This window comes from Colius striatus, chromosome 2 (assembly GCF_028858725.1).
Source record: "Colius striatus isolate bColStr4 chromosome 2, bColStr4.1.hap1, whole genome shotgun sequence".
Lineage (NCBI taxonomy): Eukaryota > Metazoa > Chordata > Aves > Coliiformes > Coliidae > Colius > Colius striatus.
Window position 1 is genome coordinate 88,076,371 of NC_084760.1, and position 25,689 is coordinate 88,102,059.

The 25,689-nt window shown below is 38.7% G+C and overlaps 1 protein-coding gene across 10 annotated transcripts in view; it reads left to right on the forward strand.

Annotated features, from left to right (window-relative positions):
• The window catches only part of RPS6KC1 (ribosomal protein S6 kinase C1), a 91,095-nt gene that overhangs the window by 31,173 nt on the left and 34,233 nt on the right, over window positions 1-25,689 (forward strand). For 9 of the 10 annotated variants that reach the window (XM_061991409.1, XM_061991413.1, XM_061991414.1 and 6 more), the window contains 2 exons: window positions 8,479-8,597; window positions 15,963-16,055. In XM_061991409.1, the coding sequence (XP_061847393.1) occupies window positions 8,479-8,597; window positions 15,963-16,055 (212 nt within the window). Of the gene's footprint in view, window positions 1-8,478; window positions 8,598-11,176; window positions 11,263-15,962; window positions 16,056-25,689 lie in introns of those variants that run through there. The other variant, XM_061991419.1, reaches the window with a different exon arrangement.

The following is a 25,689-nucleotide window of genomic DNA, read 5'->3' on the forward strand; positions in this document are numbered from 1 at the left end:
CACGTGAGTTAGAGAAATACCTGTGAGTCAACATGTAGAGCATGATGCAGAGATGACTCTGAATGCAATTGCTCAGCAGGTAGCTGTTAAAGAATGAGTAAATATGTGACAAGGTGAGCCATAAAAAAATCTGTTCATTCTTCCCTCTTCTGGAGGAGCCAGCTAACTGCATTGGCTTGGTGTTAAATGACCTTTCCAAGACTTCTGAGTCTGTCCTCATAGCAGCTCTTTGCTGGGTTGCTGCTTGTGCACAGCCTCTTTGACAGACATCTCTCCCTTCCTGCACAGCCTTTTATCTCAGCTGTTGTCAGCCAGCATGTAGCTGCAGCTCAGTGCATTAATCTTTTTTTGACTGTTGCTATGTGGGGTTTCTACCTCCCATCAGAAGACCTGGTAGGGTTGCTACACTTCTTCCAACGTACGGTATAGACAGAACAGACTGCTGTAGGTTACAGTGCTGTATCTGTCCTTAGGTGAGAAAATTGAAGTCTCTGGTTGCAGAATTAAATGCCTTGGGCAGTGAGTTGAGGCAAATTACTAACTGGGATAGAAAAATTGCATAGGTAGGTTTAAGGGCATGATACTGCATGATACCAGTGCTCCCATTTCATTGTCCCCTGCGCTCTCTATTCTTGCATATATGGCTTCTCTCCTTTCATATCCTTCTTTTCTCTTTTCTTGTCCTCTTTCCCTCTTTTCCCTTCCAGTATCTTAAAATAGCCTCTCTAGCTTCAGAGCTGTGTAGAAGGACTAGTATAGGTTTGATCTCTACAGGGCCTACTCATTTCCATTGCTCATGGAAAGATACCGTTTCCCATAGTAGTATATAAAAGTACGTGTGAGTTATATATAATATATAGATATGAATACCATTAGACTGTCAGGATTGATGAATCTCATAACTATTTTTTTCATCTGTCTTTTTTACCTTTTTTTTTTTTCTGCAATATTTAATGCTTTAAACTGCAGTGACTTGGTTTTATTTGAAGGAGTGGGTGTCTATGTGCCTGGGTCTCATCTGCTGTGAAACATGGAATGTTTTTAGTTACTAATTCTAATTTTGACTTGTCCTTTTGGTTAAGAAGGAAGAGTGCAGAGAAATATTTTCCTCTTTTCTATGATGATGACCTGTGTAATGTCTTCCCTTGTAGATCTGTAAGTCTTGAGCAACCTGCAATGAAGATGGTGTGTGTGTGTGTGTATATAAATATATATATAGATATACACACACACACACATAATAGTTGTGAGCACACTGGAAAGTTGGAAGAAGAATTCCTAAGTGTTCACTCACTATCATGCATTTGTGCTTCAGCATGAGAGGTTTAAATTTTAAGTGGCTTTTCTTCTTCATTGCTAGAGTACAGTACTGTCCCGAATCTTCAAAAAACAAGATGCAGGGCATCTTAATAAATTTTCTCTTTCCCAAAATGTATTTTTAAAAAAAAGGAAAAAAGGTTGCTTCAAGCTGGTTTATCATAACGAGCTTAACCTTGGTCTCATTTTTTGTTTACAGTTTTTTTTTCATCTGCAGAATTTGGCCACCACTTCAAAGAAACTCATCATAAATATAATATATAGCATATTAGAGATGATGAGCTAGTGGGTTTGTTCAGAATTCCAAACTGCCACCTGCTGCTAAAATCTATAGCATCTTTCTGTGATGACGAAGTGTCCATCTTCCCCAGCACCTGCCACATTTCACTTAAGTAATTGCTTGAAAATTAAAGGTTACCCACTCTCCTGTGAAAGTTGGTGGGGACTTGTTCCAAAGTCAGCAGCTTTTCCCCTTCCTGAAATAAATTTCAGGGTTATAAAACTGTGTCCAAAGTGGTCATAAACCTGTGCTGGATTATGAGTTGCATTGTCACTTACGATGTGCCTGAGCTTTTGTTTGGCTAATATGGACAAAGGAGTCTGCTTCACATGATGTAAGAAGTGTTTGCCCTAAGAAGAACAGAGGTCCTCTTGAACCAATTAGGCAAAAATAACAGCTGGGCTACCCACTAATAAGGAAGGTGCTGCTAAACCTCTTTTCATTGTGAGAAGAAATAAATCTTTTAAGGCTTACTCCCTTGCATTTTTATAGAGAGCAATTCTTTGAAAAATTCAGCAATCCAGCTGGGTGATATGTGCAGGAAGACTGTGAAGAAGATAAAGAAACTTTTAAAAATAAAAAATGGTATTATAGCTGTTAGATTTGGCAATTATAAATGTTTTATTGAAGATTTCAGTATTTAGAGAAAGTTTTACTGTTTAAATTGTTAAGAACATGGAGTTTGGGGTTAGCACAACAGGCAGTCTCCCACAAGTTCCTTGTAGTGTGTTCTGCAAGAGGACATTCCTTCCTGGAGCAAATCTCTTCTGATATCTTCTTTAAATAAAGGCAGCCCACATATTTTTAGAAGTCTGAGAGAAAGGCAGGAAGATTTGGAATAGGGAGGTTACAAAGGAATGGGACAGGCAATAGTCACTTTTGAGCCTTGCCTTTTGAGTGGAAATACCCTTGTCTGAGTCAGGCAACTAGTTAGGTAGAGAGTAGACTAGTGTTGTCCTGACAGATTGGCTCTTCCTGAGAAAAACCTCTAATGCTTGTGCATAATGTGATTTGGAGGTGGTCAGATACAGCAGAAGGAAGAAAGGAATATCTAGAATACCTGGGTGGGTGCTATATCCTGTGATTTACCGCATATGTGGTACTGTAGATGGTAGCAAGAAATGGCGATTAAAGCTGTCTGTTACCAACCAGTTAGGCGCATCTTCTGTGTGACTTCATCCTGGATCTGTGGAGGAGACTAGTTAAGGATCAGAGCAAGTCTGGCAGTACTTCCATGCATCTGAGATGTATTCTGTTAGTAGTACCCCAGATTATCCCCCCATGGTCCTTACAGCCTATATTTTTTTTGCTGTTTGTTTGAATTTATTGGCTATGACTTCCTTTCAATAGCTTTTTGCTATTAATATCTGAATGTAAGTAGTTTTCCAATACGATAGAGTTACAAGTGGTTTGATGCCTGAATAATCCGTTCACTGAGCTGAACAGTTAACACTTCAACATCAAGTTAGCTAATCTCTCAAAGCTACGTACTCTTCTGAGGTGCTGTGAGGTTTGAGTAGAAGACTCTGATGAGCAGACTCTACGGAGTAGAAGACAAACCAAAACAGTGCTATTTTCTCAGATGCTACTGCTATGTACATACTCTGGAAATACTGCTTTGTATTTTTCATTCAAATCAGTGGACTGTGGGCAAACAAGCAGACAAGACACAGATGAACTCCGTGGTACAGTTATTCTGATATTTCTGGTCTTCCTCTATCAAACCCTCAAGATCATTTGAATGTTTTTAGGAACATCTGTTTTGTAAATATATTGTATCTGAGCTGTCCTTAGAAATAAAAAGTAAAGAACAAATTTTAAATCGTTGGCTGCTGTCCTAATGTCCTGGCTACTGTTACTTTGGTCAGCGGGTGGCCTGGTCAGCCTTTCCAAAGCCAATTTTCATTTTAAGATATTTTTATTTCTTTAAAATAGGCAAAGCCTTTGGAAAATGAGGGAGCAGTCTGCTTGTGCTTGTGTACACGAAGGCTTATATGTGCAACAAAGTAGCTGTAGAGTTTTTATATTCTGTTTGCAGTAATAGTAAACAGAGCATCTAAAATAACCACTTGCACATTGCAACAAACACATCATCATTTGCTTAAAAAGAGTTATAATTACAGTTGACGAAGCATGGACACCATAAAAAATGCATTAGTTTGGCTTGACACATTAATTACCTGTTTTTGCAGATGTTTTTATATATTGTTGTGTGAACAGTTTACAAAATAATTACAGGAAAGTCATATGGAAAATAAACTAAGTGGGTGGTTTCTCGCCTTAATATTTTCATTCATGTGAATCTGTGTGAGGCACAGCTGCTCTGTAGCAAATGCAGAGAGAGAGAGGGAAAGAGAGAGGGAATCTTGAGGGGTTTTTATTCTAAAGTCTCTATGATCAGCCTTGCTACACTTTTATATCTTGCTTTAAAAGTGTAGTTTTTAAATGTGCAAAATGACATTGCTGATTTAATCTCAGTGATCAGGAGGGGGGAGAAGCTTTGATCCTGAACAGATGAAACATAAATCTTCTAGTATCTAGGAAAATAAATGAAAAATCAATATTATTTTAAGCAGGATGATCTTTTATGAGCAGTTGTAAAGATTCATCAAAGGCTTTGACATGGTTTAAACATTTCTTGTTTGCTGCCATTTAAAGAAAAATGACTTTCAAGTTTAAATTGTAATTAAAGAGAGATACCTCTTTGGATTATCATGGGCTAACAACAGAAGGGAAATAGGAGCTCAATATGCTCACACCATGTTTTAAATCAGAAGTTCTTAACTAGGAATAAATTAGTCTGATTCTTTTCAGAGTACACGTTTTGCGTAACTAAAAGCACTACCCCATAGCAAAATGTAACATTGCATTTAGGAAAAGGAATTGTAGTCTGCAACACGGCTTAGAATCATAGAACGGCTTAGAATCATAGAACGACAGGGATTGGAAGGGACATTTAGAGATCATCTAGTCCAACCTCCCTACAGAAGCAGGTTCACCTAGATCAGGTCGCATAGGAACATGTCCAGGCGGATCTTGAAGACCTCCGAGGAAGGAGACTCCACAACCCCTCTGGGCAGCCTGTGCCAGGGCTCCATCACCCTCATAGTGAGATAATTTTTTTCTTATGTTTAAATGGAACTTTTTGTGTTCCAGCTTCATCCTGTTACCCCTTGTCCTGTTGCTAGCTACTATAGAAAAAAGTTGTCCCACAGAAAGTTTTTTTTCTAGTACTCTGTTTTAGTGATTTGTATGATTTTTTTTTTTTTTTAAGTGAAGAATTCTATGACCTGAAATTTGATGTCAATGCCAAAGGTTATTTTTGGTTTAATGGAGTCTTTATTATTGTTCATCACTCTGTGTTTAAAGCTTTTTCAGTAACACTTATTTCAAAAATTAATATTTTGCATTTCTTTAGACAGTTTTGTGAGATATTGGCTGTTTAAATGGGAATTTGTTATTAGAATATTTACTTTTTAAAATTTTTATGGTTAAACTAATGTAAAGACTAAAAAGCCAAAATCCTCAAACATCTACCTCTTAAAGTGTTCAGAGACTGAACTGTTAATGATCGTATTCACAAATAAGATGCAAGAACTTGCTGAGTAAATGTTGTTTCAAGAATTCACACCCTCTTTTGTGGCAGAAGATATTTAATGAGTGAACAGTTTGCAAATGTTATTTAACAAATTACTTGGAAGGAAAAGTAGAAGGAAAGCTGAAATTAATGTCTTGTGAAAGTAGGGAGAACAAAGACAGCTCTAAGGGGACATCCTAGCCTGTTTGTGTCAATTACTGTAAAATTACTGAAGCATTGAAAAAAGGCAATAAACATTAAAACTAAATACACATAACTAACAATTAAGCAGTAAGCTTGACTTTTATGATAGCCTTAGACACCAACCTAGCAGTTTTCTACCAGTCTGCTTGAAGAAAATGCTGGATGAACAGTTTATTGTTGCTGTGCAGGTGACTTGTTTTCCCTGAGCTACTGCTGCTTTGTGTGTCTAAGAGAATGTGGGCAATCACCAGTGGATCGGCACAAGAAAGTTCTGTGGTCCTGCAAGATTAAGTGTAGAGATGAAAGCAAGAGTGTTAGTTGTGTTTTAAGGAATTACAGCACACACTTATAAAATACCGTGTATCTGTTCTCTTCTGATAAAGCCAAATCCAAGTTCAAACAATTGAGTGTTATTTATTTTGTCCTAGATGGGAATAAGACTGGCAGCCTCATTTAGAGTAGTTTCACTAGAAGAGTCCTACCAAGTAGAGGCTGATATTAGAGGTGCTGCCCTTGCTACAAGGTCCCGTCTGTCTTTAAAATGAGAGAAATTACTTGGAAATTGGTACATGTCCATAATTTTGTATGTTGAAAGTGCACTGAATTTCTGACTGTTCAGCTTCTTCACAAATGGAGTGTAGTTGAATCTTTTTTTGCAGAGCAGGGCTCCGTGTAGCTCTCCAAGGAAGTAACACTTTTCCCTCTTGCTTTGAGCTGGATGATAGAATTTACAGCAGAGCTTGAAGTAGATTGTGAATCTTCTGCTTATTTTTGGGAAAGTCTGTGTGAGGGCGTGAGGTAGCTTGTAGTTATGATCTGAAAGCGAGTCTTTATTTTATAACAAAGTCAAAACGACTAGTTGTAGACCATGGCAACATAAAGTGGAAAACAGCCTCAGCCTCCTTTACAGTCTGAGTGGTAAGGATTGTTTAAAGCAAGTGCAGTGATTAATTTTCTCTTGTATGGGGCAGGGGAGAACAGTTCTGAGAGCCTATGGCAGAGCAACTCTCTGTGAACTTTCTGAAGAGATTTGTACTTAGTTTTTCACTATTTGTGATCTAGAAAGTGTTTTGGGAAAATTGAATAGTCAGACCACCTCCTTCTCCTTTACTAAAGAGTCAGTGTTAAAGCTAGACAAATCTGACTGACTGAAGAACCAGAGAAAATCTTCCTGCCCTGAGCTGCTGGAAAGATGTGGCTGCAGCTGCTACTTCTTTGGGTCCTACCAGTGTTGAAGCTGAGTGCAAATTTCTGAAAGGCTTAACCTACAACAGCGCTGTTGAATGTGGCAGACCACAAACAGATTGACACAGGGAGAGGGATGTTACCTTTACAGACACCTGTGAAAACCAGAGGTAGTGTGAACAGCTCAACCTTTTGAACAATTTCTGGCCAGGGAAAGACCTGCTGTTCAGGTCTCTCTGGCATCCGTCCCCAAGGTCCATGGTCCAGTCTCAGACATTTTGTCTGATATGCCTGCTTATCTGTTTTGAAGTTTGTTGGCATAATCTTATGTTATGCATAGAAGATAGTGAGCACACTAATGCAGAAAATAGTGAACAAGAGTGTTTCATAAGAAGGTAAGATAGTGATATTCAGGTCCAGGGCTCAATCACGCAAACATATTGATCAGCAGACTGCTTATACACAATCAAGCCATGAAATTCTCACCTCTGTTTTCTCATGCTTATCCCCCTCCTCCACCTTGACCCCTCCCTTTCCTCACCTTTAATACTACCCTTAATCGTCTCACAGTGTCTTATACATTGTTGGAATCTCTGCCTGAACTTTCCACTGTAAGTTTCTGTTTGCAAGAATTTACACAGCAAGTTCTCCCTCAGACATCCCATAATAAGTTTGCCCTTTTTTTTTTTTATGAGACTCATTCTTGATAACCCACAATAATCTCCTTCTTTTTCTTATCAGTTACCAAGTTTCTGGTTGAACTTCTTCAAGGTTACACTCGGAGGTTCCTTTCATTGATCAGCGTCTTATGTGTTCTAGTCTTTGTTGTTGTCGCCGTTATCTGCTGTTGGTTAGGGTTTGCGTATTTGTGCGTTTAATTTATTACCCCTCTTGTTCCTCACCTTGTCTTTCATGTTGAGCAGCTGTTAGGCAGATATCCTTGCAGTTCCTTGCCCTGTTTCAGCATCTGTTTGTGAGAGGTGCTGGCTTGCAGCTGCTGATGCAGAAGCCTGTCACAGATAAGGCTGCAAGTCGGGTGGCTTCAGTTCAGGCTGGAAGAGACTGTCAGAGCCAAATGAAGTCTCTGCTATTGTTCAGACATCTTCAGGGACAGTTATGTCTAGCTGCTTTTCAGCATAGTAACCTTAATTCTCTGTTATAACAATTGTGACTCTCAGTCTTTTTATCATTGCTTGGTGGTTGACTGGTTGGGTGTTGTCATCACAAATTGAGTCTCTTGCAACAATATAGTGCTCATGACGTGAATGCCTAAACATAAACTGTAAGTTTTAGAGTGAACACAGACTTTGTGTGGTTTCACAGGATTCTCACCTCTTGGGATAGTTTGGGTAGATTCAACATAACACAGTAGGAGTTCTGTCATCTAGGAAGTGAAGCAGTTGGTGCAAACGTTTCTTCCTTTCTTCCTATGTCATCCCAAGACAACAGGCAAGGAACAGATAGCACTGAAAAGCTGTGAGCAGTTCATGGTGTCTCTCAAGTTGCCTTCTTGCTAGTAACAGTACTTCTTTCTTTCCTTTATACTTAGGAAAACTTGTATTAGAAACATGATGAAAAAAAAAGATTGTTGTTTTTTTGTATCTTCCTCACGAATTGAGTGTGTTTTGGAGTACGATATTCAGGTTGGTGGTTCGGTTCAGTTCTTATTTATGTTACCATAGGAACATACACCAGATCACAGTAAAATGAGTTGAGACTTTTTGTTTGCCTTAGTGTATAGCAAGGCTTAAATTGTTATTTTTGTAGAACTCTGAGATTCTAGTACTTGCTTTTCATCAGATGCATATTTATAGGTTTGATAATGAATAACCCAAAGGAGATTAGAAAGGTGGAATCAAAGCAGTCATGCCTCTTTTTCTGTAAAAAAACCCAAAACTTTCTGTTCTCAATTGAGGTGAATCAAGTCCAACTCGTCGAGAAGCAGTGAAAAGGAAGACTGCAGAATACCTTATGCGTGCTGAAAAAATTTCCAGTCTCTATCCTAAGTCCTCTGAAGATGCATCTGTTTCTATGGTAGGCTTTATTATTTTTTTTAACCAGAATTTGGTGTAATTTAACTATTCTCTTTTTTAATAAAGCATATTTGAGCTTGAGGTTTAAAAACTGTCTAGAATTTCTGTTTCAGGTGGCCTGAGTAGTACTTTGATGCTTTATTTCTGTTGTTATTCTGTGATTCTTGTTTGTTGAGTTTCATAACATTATGAGGAGTGCTTGATATAACATGGGCCTGTTTTTCAAACACTTTCTTTCTACTCACAGTTGCTGATGGTAAACATTTTTAATCATGCTAGAGGATCAAAAAGTAAAGTGAAAACCACACTATAACATTACATTTACTTTGACTTTTCCATGAGAAAATTTCTCTGTCCTGTGTGGAGTGAGAAGGCTGTTTGGTTTCTTTAGCCTAACACATAATGGTGTATCAAAAATGAGTCAAGCACATGGTGGGGACAGATAAGATGAATTTCCCACAAAATAAGTACTCAATTGAGCAAAGATTCTTCCTGATCCCTTCAAATGTCTGTCTATCTTGGATATACTTGAGTGATGAGCTGCTTCTTGATTTCTGAGGAGATTCTGTAGTAATCCCACCTTAAGCAGAAACACCATTATCTGGACTTGTACAAAAGACAAACAAAGCTTGTTCCAAGATTTCTTCAATAAATTTCTGCTTTGCCCTTCCCCAAACAGTTCATTTGGAACTTATCTGTTCCTTCTTTAGACCTTTACCGCTGTGATACTAAACTGTACGTGATTGTCGATGATTGCTCTATTGTAGTAAACATATAAGTTACAAACATCCTGTCTCTGTGTTTTATATCAAATGAGGACAAAGGGGACAGAAGATGAGTGCTTCTTACTTTGTGCAGATCTAAAAATGCTTTAAGGAGACCACTGCTACAAAAATGGGAAGCCTTTTAAATCTGACTGCCTAATAAGTAAATTAAAAAAGCAAACACACTGATTTTGAAGGGTTGCTTTTTTATGTTGAGAGCCCAGAAGTACAATTTTGAGGATGTTCCAAATGGTATATACTTTTTTGAGATTTGGAGTCTTGCTGCTGCTATGAATTGTACTTTGAACAATTTAATATTTTGGACTGATACGAACTCCTACTAGGTTGTCTTTCTTTGGGTCGAACACCCTTGAAAATGGGGAAGAATCTATATTGAATGAAAACCTCAGCGTGTTTGGAAACTGCAGAACAAGAAAAAACCCATGAACAACCTATTTTTGCCTTTCTATAAGTTTAAAAACTAACTGTGATTGGAAAGGAGGAAGAACTAGGTTGCATTTTTATATATGAACTTGAGAGGTAAAATATTTCCTCTTTTATGCCGAGCTGAAAAAGGCACATGCCTTCTTTGTAGATCCAAAGGAAAGCAGGATTAATTGGGATAAGACAAGAAAAGAGAAAGTGTTAAGAATAGAAACCCAGTCTCCTTCGGTGTTGAAACTCAAAATTGACAAGTTAGGGCCAATCTGACTTTGCACGAGTTAAGTGCTGTACCTGGATTATTATCTTATTTTTTAAACAAAAAAGTTGTTTTTCTGTGCTTTGGTTGTCTTTTACCCAAGTTTGTGTGTATATTTTAATATGCTTTATTTACTGATCTTCATAATACATAAATTTGACTTTTATCTTAGAACTTTGTAATTTGCTGGCATCAAGATGGTGCTGATTGGTCATGATGGTCGTGGTAAGGAGCATCTTACTTCAGAGTTGACAGATGAAAGTTAATCTGGAGAAAGACTTTTCTACCAAAGTTATTTTAAGTTGGTAGAACCACTAAAAATTGGAATGCTCTGTGCTTTGGCTTAGTATCTTAAAGAAAATGAGGAATACGACTCTTTGTGCAAGTTTATTGCTGAGCAGACATGAATTCTTATACTTTAGTTACTGCTTATCCTTTTCACTGCCTAAGATAGTTTGTATTGGAATTTGCATGAATTATATAGGATAAGTACACTGGAATGCCCTCCATCTTTGTACAGTATGATTCTTGGGAGATATTAGTGGAAACAAACAGTTGCTTTGTGTCCTTCTCCTGAAGAAATTAAGTCTATAGTGTACAAGATTGGTGTGTATGCCTCACTTTGCACCAGCTTGATGTTTCTCTAACTGCAATTTATGAGCCAAGGACCATGCTGGGGCAAGACTGGTCTATTACCCCTAGCACCTCATGCTTGACTGATACCAGCTCTTGTTCAAATGCTGGTGCTTGGACAGGAGATATATATACATATACATATATATATCAATGTTTAAATAGCACTGTGCAATGCCTTTACAGATCCATGTGGGTAAAAAAAGAGGTCTCTCATCAGCTCTTCTGGGCTGGAGGGACACCACAGAAGTCTTTGAGAAGAACCACTGCGCACACACAGGAAGCCTTTCCTTGCATCAAGAAGAGTGTGGCCAGCAGGTCAAGAGGGATTCTTCTCCCCCTCTACTCTGCCCTGGTGAGGCCTCATCTGGAGTCCTGCGTCTAGTTCTGGGCTGCTCAGCTCAAGACGGACAGAGAACTTCTGGAGAGGGTCCAGCACAGGGCCACCAGGATCATTGGGGGACTGGAACATCTTTCATACGAGGAAAGGCTACGGGAACTAGGGCTGTTTAGTCTGGAGAAGAGGAGACTGAGGGGAGATCTTATTAACATTTACAAATATCTAAATGGTAGGTATCAGGAGTTTGGGGCATCCCTTTTTTCAATTGTAGCTAGCAACAGGACAAGGGGTAATGGGATGAAGCTGGAACACAAATGTTCCATATTTAAGAAAAAACTATTTCACTGTGAAGGTGATGGAGCAGTGGAACAGGCTGCCCAGAGGGGTTGTAGAGTCTCCTTCCTTGGAGGTCTTCAAGACCCAGCTGGACATGTTCCTATGTGACCTGATCTAGGTGAACCTGCTTCTGCAGGGGGGTTGGACTAGATGATCTCTAAAGGTCCCTTCCAACCCCTACCATTCTATGATTCTATGAAGTGTGGCCGAGTGCTGCAACACCTGGAAGCCCAGCACAGTTTGAACCATACAACTGAAACAGGTTTGCAAGAAAATGATGGACATATACTGTAGCCTTGAAATATCTATATTACAATTGGCAGAGCCAAGTTTTATGGGAAGCATGGTTCAGTGCAGGGAACTTCATGGGCAGTGGGAATGCTGAGATTGTTTGTACCTTGGAGGAAGAGATCTGATTAATAAGCAGGCATGGGCATTCAAGGCAAAGTGTTGTTTGTGACCTGATGTTACCAGGCAGAACTGTTTTGTCAGTCAAGGAAAAACCACAATGATCAACATCAAAACTAAGCTCATGTGTCCTTCTTAGATGTGACATTTTATTTTCTTCTTGTCCACCAGGCCAAAAAAGTGCCCAGCATGGAAAGATGTGAGCTCAGATGTGCAGGTTCAATTATTTTCCAGCATTCCTCAGACTCATATATCTCAAGCTGCCAGTAATGTGCTTGGTTGTGTGCAGCAGTGTCAGAAGACTATACGTGCTAAATGCACCCCAAGCCACCTACTTGTTATCTGAATACTATGTGAAAGTAAAAGCATGGTGGCTTTTCTCTGAGGACCTGGGACTTGAGACAAACTGTTCCATGTCTTGAAATGCCAGGCCCTTGCCTCTTTGAAGACCAGATTTCCCTAGAAGCAAAGGGTGGTTGTTTCAGAGCTGAGAAGCAAAAACTCTCTTTGATGCCATGGAAACCAAAGAACAATAGTAGTTTATTACTTTTCTTGCCTCAACAAAAAGCCAACAGTGTAGCCCTCAAGGATAGCATCCTTAGCAACCACCTTGCAGCTGGCAAGTCTGAGTGGTGAGGAGAGGAGATGTTTGGAGAACTCTTGGCACCATTAAAAAAAGGTTATGGGTAGAAGGCTTAAGGATGTATAGAAGATTTCTTAAGGCTGAAAAGAAGCACAGGGAACTGGCATAGCTGTGACTGACCGTGAACTGGGAACTCACTTGACAGGGTCTTGTAAACATTGACAAGAGCCTTGCTGTGACCTGTGAGAGTAGGAGATGTGAAGACAGCTTCTGGAGGTTGTAAACAGGCACATAGACTTTCTGAAAAAACAAGCTGCAACAAATGCTGTCCTTCTCTTCCTCCTTTGGCACAGCAGAGCAGCCTCAAGGGCCTTCTGGACAACAAATACCAAAGAATGCTGTGTAACGGCAGCAGCAGGCCATTTTGCAGATTCTCAAGCTGTATTTTCTACTCTTCGCCTTTTTAAGTATCAGCTCTAGGGAGCCATGTTCAAGCCTGAATGGGAGTTGCAGCCCTTGAATCACACTGGCTTGACCATTGGACAGCTGCAGTCTTACATAGCTGTCAGCTGCAAGGCCTGGCACAGCTACACCTGCAGGCTGTGGGGCTGATTTAACCTTGTTGATATTTTATAATGCTTTTTTTTAAACTCTCTGAAATGATTTATCATTCTACTTTCCCCCAGTTTTTTAATATTCAGAATTATTTCTTCTTGCATTGTATAAAAGCTGATGTCTTTTAACATGTCAATTATTTTTGATTTTCAAAGCAACTTAGTAACAGGAGGTACATGCATGCCTGATGCCTAAACAGGAAAAGTGGTCTTCATTCTTTTTGGTTTTCGTAAGATATCTTACTTCCTAAAATGCTCGTTAAATGAGCATGAAAATGACATGAAGCATAAAGAAAAGACACTGCTGTAGTTCTGGGAGATGTAAATTTAACAAAATAATAAATTCAGTCTCAAGTCTTCCAAGATCACATCCCAGGTGTGTTCCAACTTAAAGGAAGATACAGTCCCCAACTGGTGATTGCTGGGGGCCTTCTGAAGTACACTATAGTACTGTCTGATTCAGATGCATACAGAGATGCAACTTGGTTTACTTCTGGTGCATTGTGAGGAAGGGGAAAGGATACTCTGCCAGGCCAGGAGAGCTGGAAGCCCTTTTAAGCTCATGGTGTGGAACCACACACCTTGTGCCAGCAGTACCTGCTTCTAAACAAAGCATCTCCTTACTGCAGTTGAGAGTCTGGCTGTGCTACAGGTATACAGTTACTGAAGTCATCAGGTATACAGACCTCTGAATGGTGAGGGGAGATCACATTTTGTTGGGCAGCTCTGCACTGGTGTTTGTGAAAGTGCTCTTTTTTTACCTGGAAGTTGTGGTCACTGCTGTCAAAGGTGGCAGCATCAGCAAGTAAAGGCTCTTCTCAATGATGTCCAATGAGAGGACAAGGGACAATGGATACAAGCTGGAGCATAAGAAGGTCCAAAGAAACATAAGGAAAAACTTCTTCACTGTGAGGGGGCACTGGAACAGGCTGCCCAGGTGGGTTGAGTCTCCTTCTCTGGGGACATTCAAAACCCACCTGGATGAGTTCCTGTGTGACCTACTCTAGGTGGCCTGCTCTGGCAGGAGCGTTGGACTAGATGGTTTTTTGAGGTCCCTTCCAACCCTTAAGATTCTGTGATTCTGAGATTATACAACTGTTAACTTCTGTGGAGATGTACAAACTTCATTGTTGAGGATTGGTCATAAAACATAATAGCATGCAGAAAGAACTGAAAATCTTTTATAGTGATCTAGAGTATTTGGAAAGACTCTCTTTCATTAAACGTATTCCTTAGAATGCTTTGAAATCTTGTCATGAATAAACTCTGTGTTAGCACAGTCTTTGTTTCAAAGCAAATATCTCATTGTTACAGAAATATTGCATGCTTTCATAATGCAACCCAACAAATGAACTCCCTTGACCTTCCAACAGCTCACCGGAATGAGGAACCTAAATTAAATTTGGACACTTAGAGTTCTTTTCTTCTTCTTGCTAAAACCTTTAGTGATTTTTAGAATCTGGGCTGTTTTCTCTTAACTGCTGTTGATACTCTTGCTTGGCAGTTTTTACATAACAAAACAATTGTAAGGCTCAGACAAATAAATGAAGATAAATAATAAACTCTTTTAAACATTATGCCTAGTAGATGAACACAAAAGTGCACTCTTTTCCATGCTTTTTGAAATATGTGTTTATGACCCTTTCTTTTGAATTTTGTGGGCAATGCTTAAATAAGTGTTGATTTTTGTGAAAGAATTTGGGAGGCAAGAACATGGTTAACTGGCAACATGAAGGGGAAGCAGTTTTGGTGAGGGCTTTGCAGGGGGTTGCTCTGGACTTTGAGGGTAGCTCAGTAAAGATTTTTGGAGGGGAAACACTAGGGAGGAGGTAAATTGAAGATCCTGAACTAGAGAATTCCATTTTTCTGGGACTTTTGGATTATAAGGGAAAATTCCTTGATTGTTCCCTGGTACTTAAAACTTTTCATTTGTAGCATAATTGCTTACCAGCAGTTTTTGTTTGTGATATATTTGATAAATACTGCTGCAGGATGCTTACAAATTAGATAAACAGCTCTTGCTTTTTAGAAGCCTAAAAATAAAGGAGTTCCACCTTCCTCTACCTTTTGTGCAGTAGAAGTGTACTTGAGGAGGCCAGGTTATGCTTAAAAGGAGTTTGACATTCAATGATTCTGCAAATGAAGTTACCCTATTTGTGAGGAAGACATCCAGGTCTGTGGTCCTAGTAGAAGCTGCATGTTGAATTTTTGGAGGAGGATCTAATGAGCTCTCTCAGCTGGCAATTAGAAACTTCTGAAAAATATCTGTTTAAATGCCAGAAGTATATGTGATGCGTAGGAGCTTGATCTTTGTCCCAGAATACTTTCAGTTGAAACGTTATTCCCTCTGTGACATGCAAGCTTTGAGTTTGCCCTGAGAAACTACAAAACACAGCTCAGACAAAAATCTATGTGTATTGACTACTTGAATAGTTAGCACCCATCAATTGTCTTGCTATGGTGTTAATTTCTAGATTAATGATATATAACTAGCTACCTTTTTGTAAGACCTGTTCTGCACCTTTTTCCTGAAAGGATTTCATAAAGCTAACTAGAGAGCAAGACAACCCTGTTTATAATTCTGTATTTTATGTTCTTCAGATGGAAAAAAGCTTCTAATTTACTTTCTCCCCCCTAGTGATCTCTGAATTATTTGGTATCTAGAGTACCTGTAAAGCTTTGATTGATTATTGTGATAAAGTAAAAAATGAGTAATCAATTGCCTGGTTCCATTAAGCATAAAAAGTATAAAAATGAATAATTTTTTTCTTTAAAAAATTTCAGTTTTCAATGTTCTCTAGACTTTTATTTACTTGCAAGTTGTTTTTTTTCCCCCCACTAAGGACAAACAGAAGACTTCTCCTTTCATCTTCACTCTCTCTGATTTATGATAAATTTAGTTTCCTTCGGCCTGGCATTTGCTTCAGCAGGCAGTCTTCCTTCAAGTACCACCCTGATTGATGTATAATCTTTGATATCTTCCATTAGCCTCCAGGATCACTAAGTTCAAGGCCCTCTTGGAACCTAAGGAGCCCTGCCGAGGAACTGAAGGCCTTCAGAGTCCTTGGGGTGATTGACAAGGTAATTCTTCAGTGTCTCTTCAAGAGTTCAGTCATAAATCGACTGCATGCTGACATTTTGTCTTTGAAGCTGTGGATCTTAAGGATATGAAACAAAAGGGGAAAATGACTCAAATGCATCTGCACTTTAAAATAACAAAAGTAGAAGAAAAAAGGCTTTTATCTAAGCAATTCATGTAAGGTCATGCAAAATATATTTGAGCTAAAGAATAAGTTTCATGTTTGGTGGCATTCAGTGGGATGAGGCCTGTTTTTCAGAAGTGAAGTCATGGTTACAATACTGGGGTAAGGACGAGTAGATGTGTTTTCATTTGAGTAAACTGGTGGATACTTGACAAAGAGAAGGGTATAAATTCTTGCTTTTCAACTGTCACTTGAAATGGGACTGGAGACATGCATGACCATTCTCCTTCCCTGAGAATTTGGAGTTCAAATCCTCAGCAAAGGCAGAGATTCAGTGATGAAGCCTTGCTTAATTTTGACTCATGCAAATAACGTCTTCCAAAATCCCAGGGTTATACACCTCTGTAAACAGTAAAAGAACATGCGGACTTTTTGCAAGCCTAATTAAGAGATCGGAATTGCCGCATTGTTTTGGTAATGCTGATTAGTTATCACCTTACCAAATACTCTTAAGATGATGTATTATGCAACCAAGTGCCAGTAGCTAACACAAACTGTAAAGACTCATTTCCTTTTTGCCGCATCAGTTGCCTATTCCCTTATGCCTTTTGATAGGTCCTTGCATAGTCCCTGGTTTATATATGATGTACTGATGCATGGCTAGGTTTTGCATTTGTAACGTGCATCAGAAGACCTGTAGGTGGTCTGTTAGAGTCAGTATTTCTCAGTTTCTTTTTCTCATTGGACTGGACCTAGCTACGAGGACTGATTTTTGTTTTTCTTGGCCTGTTTTATTGTAATTCTGTGAATAAGTTGATAACCTCTCCTCAGAGTGCTATGTATGTTAGGTATTATGGTTGTTTTTATAGCACAGAAAGTTTTCTCAACTCTGACTTCATATTCCCTGTATCTCACTTCTGAGTTAGGAATGTAGCCTATGTTCCACTTTGTGTGCTATCAGAGAAACAGATTGGAATGGGCACCTATCTGTCGGCTTAGCAGGTACTCATTAAATTAGTAGCCACTAAATGAATGCAGTAGACATGGACTTTGTGTCTGACAATGGGAGACTGTAGAAGTCTTGGAAATGAACTCAAGAGGAACTTTTTGGTATCTTTGCTCTTGTATGAGAGAAATGAATGGTGGCTGGAGAAGATTCTTGATCAGGATGAAGCTTTTGGAGTCCTTGATGTTATTAGATCTGCTAGATCTCTCTGAGCATAGCTTCAGTAGGTGTCCCAGGTGTGAGCTGAATGTGTCCAGATCTTTGAGGCAGAGTTGGGAAGAACTGGGATTCTGATGATGACAGAAATACAAGATCTTAGTGTAGGAGTTGTGTGCAAGGAGTAACAGGCTTATGTATACAGCTGGTATGGTCACGTGTAAACAATATTATAGGGGTCAGAGTTAATGTTTAATTATTGTATGAAAAAGGGAGTAATATTCTTTCAGATGTCTTTGTACTCTGCATACCTGCTTCCAGATTTTTCTTATTATAAACTTAATCTTATTCTGAGTATGCTGTCATTTTTCATATTTTTTTTAGTGCTCATAAAGTTATGAGGTAAATTAAAAGCTACTCTAAGCCCAAATATTCAGAGCATGTTTTGTTTGGTTTTACAATGCGTACACAAAATGTGGGTGAATACAAAGCAGAAGTGTGCACGTATTCCTGTGCTCTGGAGACAATGTCCTGCCTTTGGTTTAAAGCACCATCTTACTTCCTCACCATTGCGGTTCTTTGCCTTCTCCTGTGCTTGTCTATGCCCATGTGCCCTCTCACATGGTAGAGAAATCCAAATAGATGTGTGTAAGTATCCTCACTAGAGCCAAGCAGATGAGATTGCACCTTTGTTCTTGAAAACGGATTCTGATTTTCAGGGCCAGTGTTGAAAATGATATACTTTTGGGCACAATTCTGTTACTGATTCAGCAGCACGCAAAATTTTGCCTGAAAATACCGTTGTCCTCTTCCAACCCTGAGGTAGCTGCTTCATTTTCAGAAGAAAACGGGTATGTGGATGGTAATGAGCCACTGGCATTTTTCCTGCTGTCTTGCCTAATCCTGTGCAAGACTGGTTTAAACACACTGACTTAAAAATGGTGATGATTGCTTTGCAGACTTGTTCTCTCACTGCTGCTTGAAGCTCAGAGTGGTGTCTGCCTCGAGAAAACCAGCTGTTAACCTGCACTCCATCAAATGCGGAAAGGTTCAGTGCCTTCCCTTAGAGTAATGTCAGTCTTTGTTCTTCTTTTGAAGCCTCTTGAAGTGTTTTGAATTGGCTTCATTTTCACAGACAAAATGCTTGTTGCTACCTGAAACTATTTTAGACTCGGCAGAATGATTAGATGTTTAATTTTAGCCTAGTTTATTCCCAGTATGCCAGCTTTCTCTCTCCATCTGCCTTCCCACCTTCCTTGTTGCCTTCATATTTTTTTTGCTATGTTGACCCATTCTTGATGAATCTGAGATAGAGATCTTTGCATTATTAAACTCCTTTAAAATATTGCGAAAATTCACAGAAGAGTGACCATATCTGTGCTTCCCCTCCCATCTTTCTGCTTCTGCTCTCATGCAAAGGCTATGCTATCAATCTAGCTATTTTCATAGACTCAAGAGGACTTGCACTTTGCTTGAGGAAGCAGGTTTCTTAATTCTGCTGCTGCTGCTGCTATGTTTGCTCACTTTGTGGTGTCAAAGGTTAACTAGGTGGTGTTTGCAATTATTTTATATGTTTATTATGGGAAGAGTCTACCTGTGAGTAGGTTTCTGAAAATAGAGGTTTAATCTAATTATGGCTTTTCTCCTGCAAATGTTGTGGTCTCTGAGGTGCTGCTGAGTGGCAACGCTAACAAGAGCTTTGCTACCAAGAGAAAACAGGCTAATATTTAAGTATTTTAGATATTTCTCTCACCAACCAAGATTGATCAATTATTTCGTCAGTTCATATACCTTGAAGTAGAAATCTTTTTGGAACAGCAAAGATTTTTGCTTTCAAAATTTGCCTGATTAAAAAATCAAGGTTGCAGGTTCTGTGCTGAGTTTCTGCCCTAGGCAATTCTTTCCTTTGAAGCTACAACTGGCCCCTAAAGAAATGACTTTGTTATGGTGCTGCTGGATACCTTCACGATGCAGTTTCAAATGCCATTTCTTATTCTTTAGAACTCTCTGTTATTTAGATTCATTCAATTTAAAGATTCATTTTGCAAGCAGAGTGCATTAAGTAATAACTATGCCTCTGTAACCAATGACTGTCTTTTATGTCTTTTTTATCCCCTCCCCTGGTCCCCCACCAAGCTGCGTTGTCTGTATTGGCACTGGTGTCACTCTGATCAGTTCTTTTGCAGATGTCTGTACATTTGAGCTTGTTTTTCAATATGCTGTTTGTTAAGCTTTATTATACACCTTAGGAAATAAAATACTGTTATTAGGGCTTTTCTAAAATTAGTTTGAAAGTTTCTGGAGAGGCTTCTAGAAGTATATAACTTCTTTTCTGAAGAACTGGAAGCAATTCTGTGTAGGTTATTTTTTGTGGCTGTTGTACTATCATGAGACGTCACACCTGATGGTATTACATTTTGATGAATTGACCTTAGAAATATGCAGAAGAACCAAATCAGTATTATTATTTACTTAGAAAGTGTGATTACTACTTGATGAGTGAAAGTGCAAAAAAGCAGAAGTATATAGAATATATGTAGAGTTATGCATAATCTGGAGACCTATAGTTCAACTCAAGTTGTGATTAGTTTTAATGAAATTTAATCAGAGGATAGGAGAAACGGGCTCTTTTTATGGCAGTGTGTGCACTGTGCATGAATAACAAGACATAGGTAACTACGTCCTGTTAGTGCTTGATAGCAACTTGAGTATTTGTCATTTTGTTTTAAGGTAAAGGTAAAGACTGTTGCAGTTGTGAAATTGAGTTGAATGTAGCAGATGTTTTCTCTCGCCTGGCTCTCAGGTGCAGACTGCCAAGTATCTTTAGAGCATCTTACGGATTTTGAACAAGTGTCTGAGTGTAAATAAGATGTGTGGGGAAAAGAGAGCTATACTCAACAGCATGATTGACTACAGACATTCCTTTGTATGTCATTACGATGCTTAGAAAGGGAAACTGCCTGAAAATATAAAGAACTCAACCAACTAACAAGTTTTCCTCATCCATACGTGACATTATAGAAAATAGTAGTGGAAAAATAGTTAAAAATCCCAAACTCTCTAATAACAGTAACTATTCATACAAATAAAGAAATTTTAAGAGCTTCTCTTATGTTTTAATAATCCTTTAGTTTGTGATTTGCCATATCCTACAAAATCAAATGTACTACAGAGCTGTTGTCAAAACTGATTTCTCAGCTTGCTAACTTAGGATAGTTCCTAAGCTACAGTCAGGTTTCAAGGCCCAAGAACAGAGATAGCTCAACATTAAAATGCACTCTCTCTTCCAGCCAGAAAGAGTCTTATCTCTTCTTTCTTGCCCTCAGACACCTGCTGCTTGTTTTCCTGAAGTCTTTCCATTTATACCAGTCTTAAAGTTTCTGAGTGTTCTGTTGTTATAACCCTTATTCTCTATCTAGCATCTTTCTTGTTCATCTCACCAAAATTTATTTTGACTCTTCATCTGACATAAAATGGTTTGGGTAAAGATTGGGTAAAGCAATGCAGATTTTGCCCTTCCCTTTATAAAATAGAAATTAAATTACTGAATGTTCCAGTACAGACTGAACTATATGTGTTTTCTGGCCTCCAGAAAGAAATAATTTGTAGAGATATTTCCCTCTAAACCAAAATTATGTATGTTGGTCTCCCTATTATGAAATTGCTCAGTATGTAATTGATGCCAGTCAATTACTTTGCGATGCAGAATGACATTTCGTATTGTAAACTAGACTCTCTAGTAAAACCTGACAGGTATATTTTTGTAGGTTAGTATTTCACCATTTGTGATTTACTGGCTAGTTTTTAGTTTGCTCTAGGAAAAGAGACTTTCTTCTCCATTACTTAAAAACTGAAAGTATTTAAAAATTCAGATTTGATTATATGCAGCTTTCTTAGCAATTGCATTATTTAAAGCTGCACCATTTGTCTTTTAAGTATGCTATTATGTCAAGACATAAAATATACAAACTGTAAGTTCCTTAGAATAAGGATTTGAAAGGAGGAATACTTACAATCTGAAGATAATTCATATTGCACAGGTACAAGGATAAGTGATAATCATGTTTTTCATACATATTAGCCAAATGTAATCTCTTTTTATAACGACAGAGGGAGACGAGCGAGAGTCCTGGTGGTGTAATCTGAAAAGTGACAAGAATAAATCTATGTTAAGTAGATCTTTTAATCCTGGTAGCCTTGACAGCCGGCACAGCTGAGGAGAGTGGGGGGAATTGCATGCCTGCTTCTGCCTCATTGCTGTAACTGTGCCCTGAGTGTGGCAGCCAAGTGTGTGTGCGCCAGCTCCTGCTAAGCTTTTCTTGCAGTCCCATGTATTCCTGCTAGGATCAGGGGACCAAAGTGGCACATTTCTGGTTGTCTGTCACTACCTTTAATGGGATTTTCCAGCTGGTGAGGTAAATGTGAGGAGAAAAATCCTAGGTGATCATCTGATACATGTTTGAGTTTGTAGAAGTTTTGCTAGAGGTTCTACCTTATGGTAAAAGTGCACTTGTTTAGGAGATAAGGACCAGAATTGTAATAGACGGCTCACTGGTGATGGTATTACATGATGTGTTTTCAGTGTAGAATGGCAATTTAATAACAAAATGGAGATGATTTTAAAGTAATCTCTTAGCTGTGTTGTGTCTTCAGAAGCTTTCTGGTGCTGCAGTAAGAGATGCTGTTCCATTTACTCTAGGAGATCCTGCTCTGGCAGGGGGCTTGGACTAGATGATCTTTTGAGGTCCCTTCCAGCCTTTAAGATTCTGTGATTTTTATTTGAACAGGCATGAGCTATTTTGCAACCCATGCTAGTGAACTTAAAGCAGTATTTGTGTAAGCAAAAGTGTTCTGAGGTGTTTATTGTGATCAGTGTTAAAACCGGCTCAAGTAAATAAAAAGCACATTGAAGTTCTGTGCCACGTCCTGAAAGTGTGGGGACAGGAAAAATATCAGTAGTAGATGTTGGGTGGGGCAAAAGAAAAGACTGGGGATGCAAATATCTGCAGTGTGACAGAGGACTGCGTTTATGTTAAAGCAATGTGCAACAGAGCAGTGCAGTTAGAACAGTCCTTAGTTTTTCCAGTGTCGTCCCCAGTGACCTTGGTTGGGTGCTCTGTAAGGTGACTAATGGTTCACCACGTTCTTTTTTCCTGGTGACTTGCCTGTTGCCTGCCTCTGGGTTTGTGATTCCCCTTATGCTGACTTTTGCAGTATTCCTTCAGTCTCTTATCTCAGGGCTTTGATGCATATGTTCTGAAGGTGGCCACCGTGACTTTGGGTGGCAGCAGATGGTAAACCTTCAGGCTGCCACCGGCTATACTGGTGTTAAGTTGGAAACTTCACGTTTGATGAAGAATCAGTAGTGCATATGAAAGAGCTTTTACTGCAGAAGTATCTTTTAATTAAAAAAAATTAGCATACTGAAACATTTGCTAATTTCTGTGCATTTAAAGGATCCTAAAATTAACTGTTTTCTTAAAGCTAGACTATGATTATTTACCAGACAGGTTTTATTTTATTTTTCTCCAATTAATTGTACCTACTATATTAAATTGAATTTAATTTATTTTCCACTAAGCTGTTGGATACACTGTAAATCAAATCTAAGAAGCTAATTTTTTTAAGTAGCTGCTGTCAACATCAGAATTAACCCTTGACTTGGAAAGAAAAAAAAATCACAAGTAGAAAATCCTATTTGGCATCACAGAGGGATATTGCACTCTGCCACTTACTGAGATGTTGCTGTTCAGCGCTGCAGTGTTCACTTGTTTTTTGGGTTGTGCCTGAGAGCTCAAGTGCTTGTACAAAATAGGGATGTCTGTGCTGCTGAAGACACTTATTTACATTATATATGTATTTGTGGCAACTGCTATTTGCCTGACAGTGTTTTTGGCCACATCGAGGTTGTCATCAACAGAGAAAAATAGGGGAAGAACGAGTAAGCAACAGTGCCATAAAAGCCAGCGTGATATGTAGACCTTGACTCTGTTTGTACATTATTATTACAAATAGGATTTTGCCTTGTCTCCTTTTGTGTCACAGTCGAGCTACTCAGTGCCCAGGAATGCCCTGCTGTGCATTCTTCTTCCTCCCTTCTGAGATAGAATGCTGAATGATACAGCCGACAGCTCGTTCAGAGGTATTAAATGTTACGAGTTACACAATAGTTGTCATCAGTGAAGCAGGTTCTATCAGTTTATGCGAGCTAGGAGCATCTAGTCTTAACGTGAGCACCTCTGTGTGATCTGCTCTGTACAAGAACAGTTATGCTGTAGAGAATGCTATGTGGCATCCTGTTTGTCCCACTGTGCCATTAGTGCATTTTTTAAAAGATCTAAGAAAAAGAATTCCTGAAGCACTCCCTTTTGCAAACAGGAAAGACTTGTTGGAGTACCGCTGCTGTCTAGAAATCGGCTGTAAAGCATGAAGTGAGGAAAAGAGGTTTGGATCAGTGGCAAGCTTACTGTTATGCATGTCTACAGCAGTCTGGTAATGTGTCCAAGAGTGCCTCTATATGTGGGATTAAAAAGTCAATGAAATAAACTTGTGTCTGTGTTTTTCCTGGTCTTATCCCTTCCTGAAATGTCAATTTTACCATAGTGATTTAGTAATTTATGTAGTCCTTAAATTATTTTAGTGACTCTGGTTAAACCACCTTTTTGCAAATGTATGCAAACCACCTCCCCTTGATGCAGGTTTTTGATTTGGGCCCATGTAAGGTCTGCAGTCTTGCCAGGGCCAAATGGAGCATTGATCACTAGGTGAATTTCTAAAGTTACTTTTATGGCTCTTTCTGGGCTTCATGAAGTCCTTTTTGAGGTAAACATCTTGCAGAAATGTCGATATTGAATCAACAAAGAAGTGATTTTTCCATGACACGAAGTGGAGCTGCAGATAATCACCCCTAGGAAAAAATGTGACGCTTGATGGGAAAGAAAAGGGAAGAATCTGGTTAATAAGACTAGTTAGTCTGTCTAAGCAGTTAACCTCAAAGGCACGCAAATTGTTATTATTACAGTTATAAGACTGTATCTTGCTACTTCCATTTTGATGTTGTAATGTAACAACAGATGAAGGTAGCCCTAAAGGGATCCGTTGTCTGCTTTATTCGCATTAGCAGCAGTCATTCTATATGTCGTCTTATAGGACGAGGGCTCAGTAATCTGTTCTGTTACACCATATGCTAATACGGTGCTGATAAGCAAGTGTGAAAAATGAAAGGGAGGAATACATTAATTGTATTTGTGCAATAAGGTGTGCTATCAAAGGCAATTATTTCATGACAGTTTTAGTTATAGCAGTTGTTTTATCATGGAATAAAAGATGGCTTTAGGAGCGTTTTATTGGAAAGACAATTGTATCAAATTAGCCCCAAATTAGATTTTTGTCTTTATAAAGGTGAGCAAACCCATGAGCAGTTTTTAAATTGGTGTCTTCTACTGTATAAATGAACAAATCCTATTTGAGGGTTAAAGAAGCTATTATTCTGTCCTTTATGCTGACAGCTTCATTACTGATTGGCCTACTGTTGGTATTAAAAAATGTTTGGCTCCTTATGATCTTTGTGCATACAACTATAATATTAATACAGACCACGGAACTGTTCATTAAGAAATGACTTTAAATGAGGTTGATGCTTGTAAATCTGGAGAGATACAGATGTTAAATGCTGCCATTCCTTTTCATATACAGCCGTATGGCTAATAATTTCCAAGTGGCTAAAGCTCTTGTTAGCAAGAGTGCTGGTGTGTTAAGAATGACCCTATAAATAACTTTAAGAACTGAAGTTGAAGGTGCTTCTTTTAAAGACTATTGTTAACTAAACATTATTGCCAAACAGATGGAAAGCATTCACCAGCCTGATGTTTTTTGGTCTAATTATATTATCGCCAGTCCTGTACGGCTCAGTTGAAGAGGTGTATCCAGAGGCCAATTTATAATCATTTAGCCAACACCTGTTTGGGAGATATTGACAGTCAAAGGGCACATTTAAAAAAAAATAATCACATATGTTCTCCTATTTATTGCCTCAATGTGAACAGTGTTTAGTTACAAACAAACTTGGGAGAAGAGAGAAAGTGACTGTAAACACATAGTTGTTTCTGAACTTTGTTTAGTGCCTTGTAAACCAGAGTGGTTTTTTTCTTACTCTTTTGGTTTTCTTCATTGTTAGTTTATTGTGTGTGTTTGGTGGTTTTTTTTTTTTTTTTTTTAGACTTATTTTACACCATTTGGTTAAGCAAGGGTAATGAAACCAGTTTTACAGTTGTTATTTATTCAGCTGTTTTCTGCTGTTTCTGGAAGCCCCAGGTAAGAGGTCTGAGAAGACGTTCAGCAAACTCAGCGG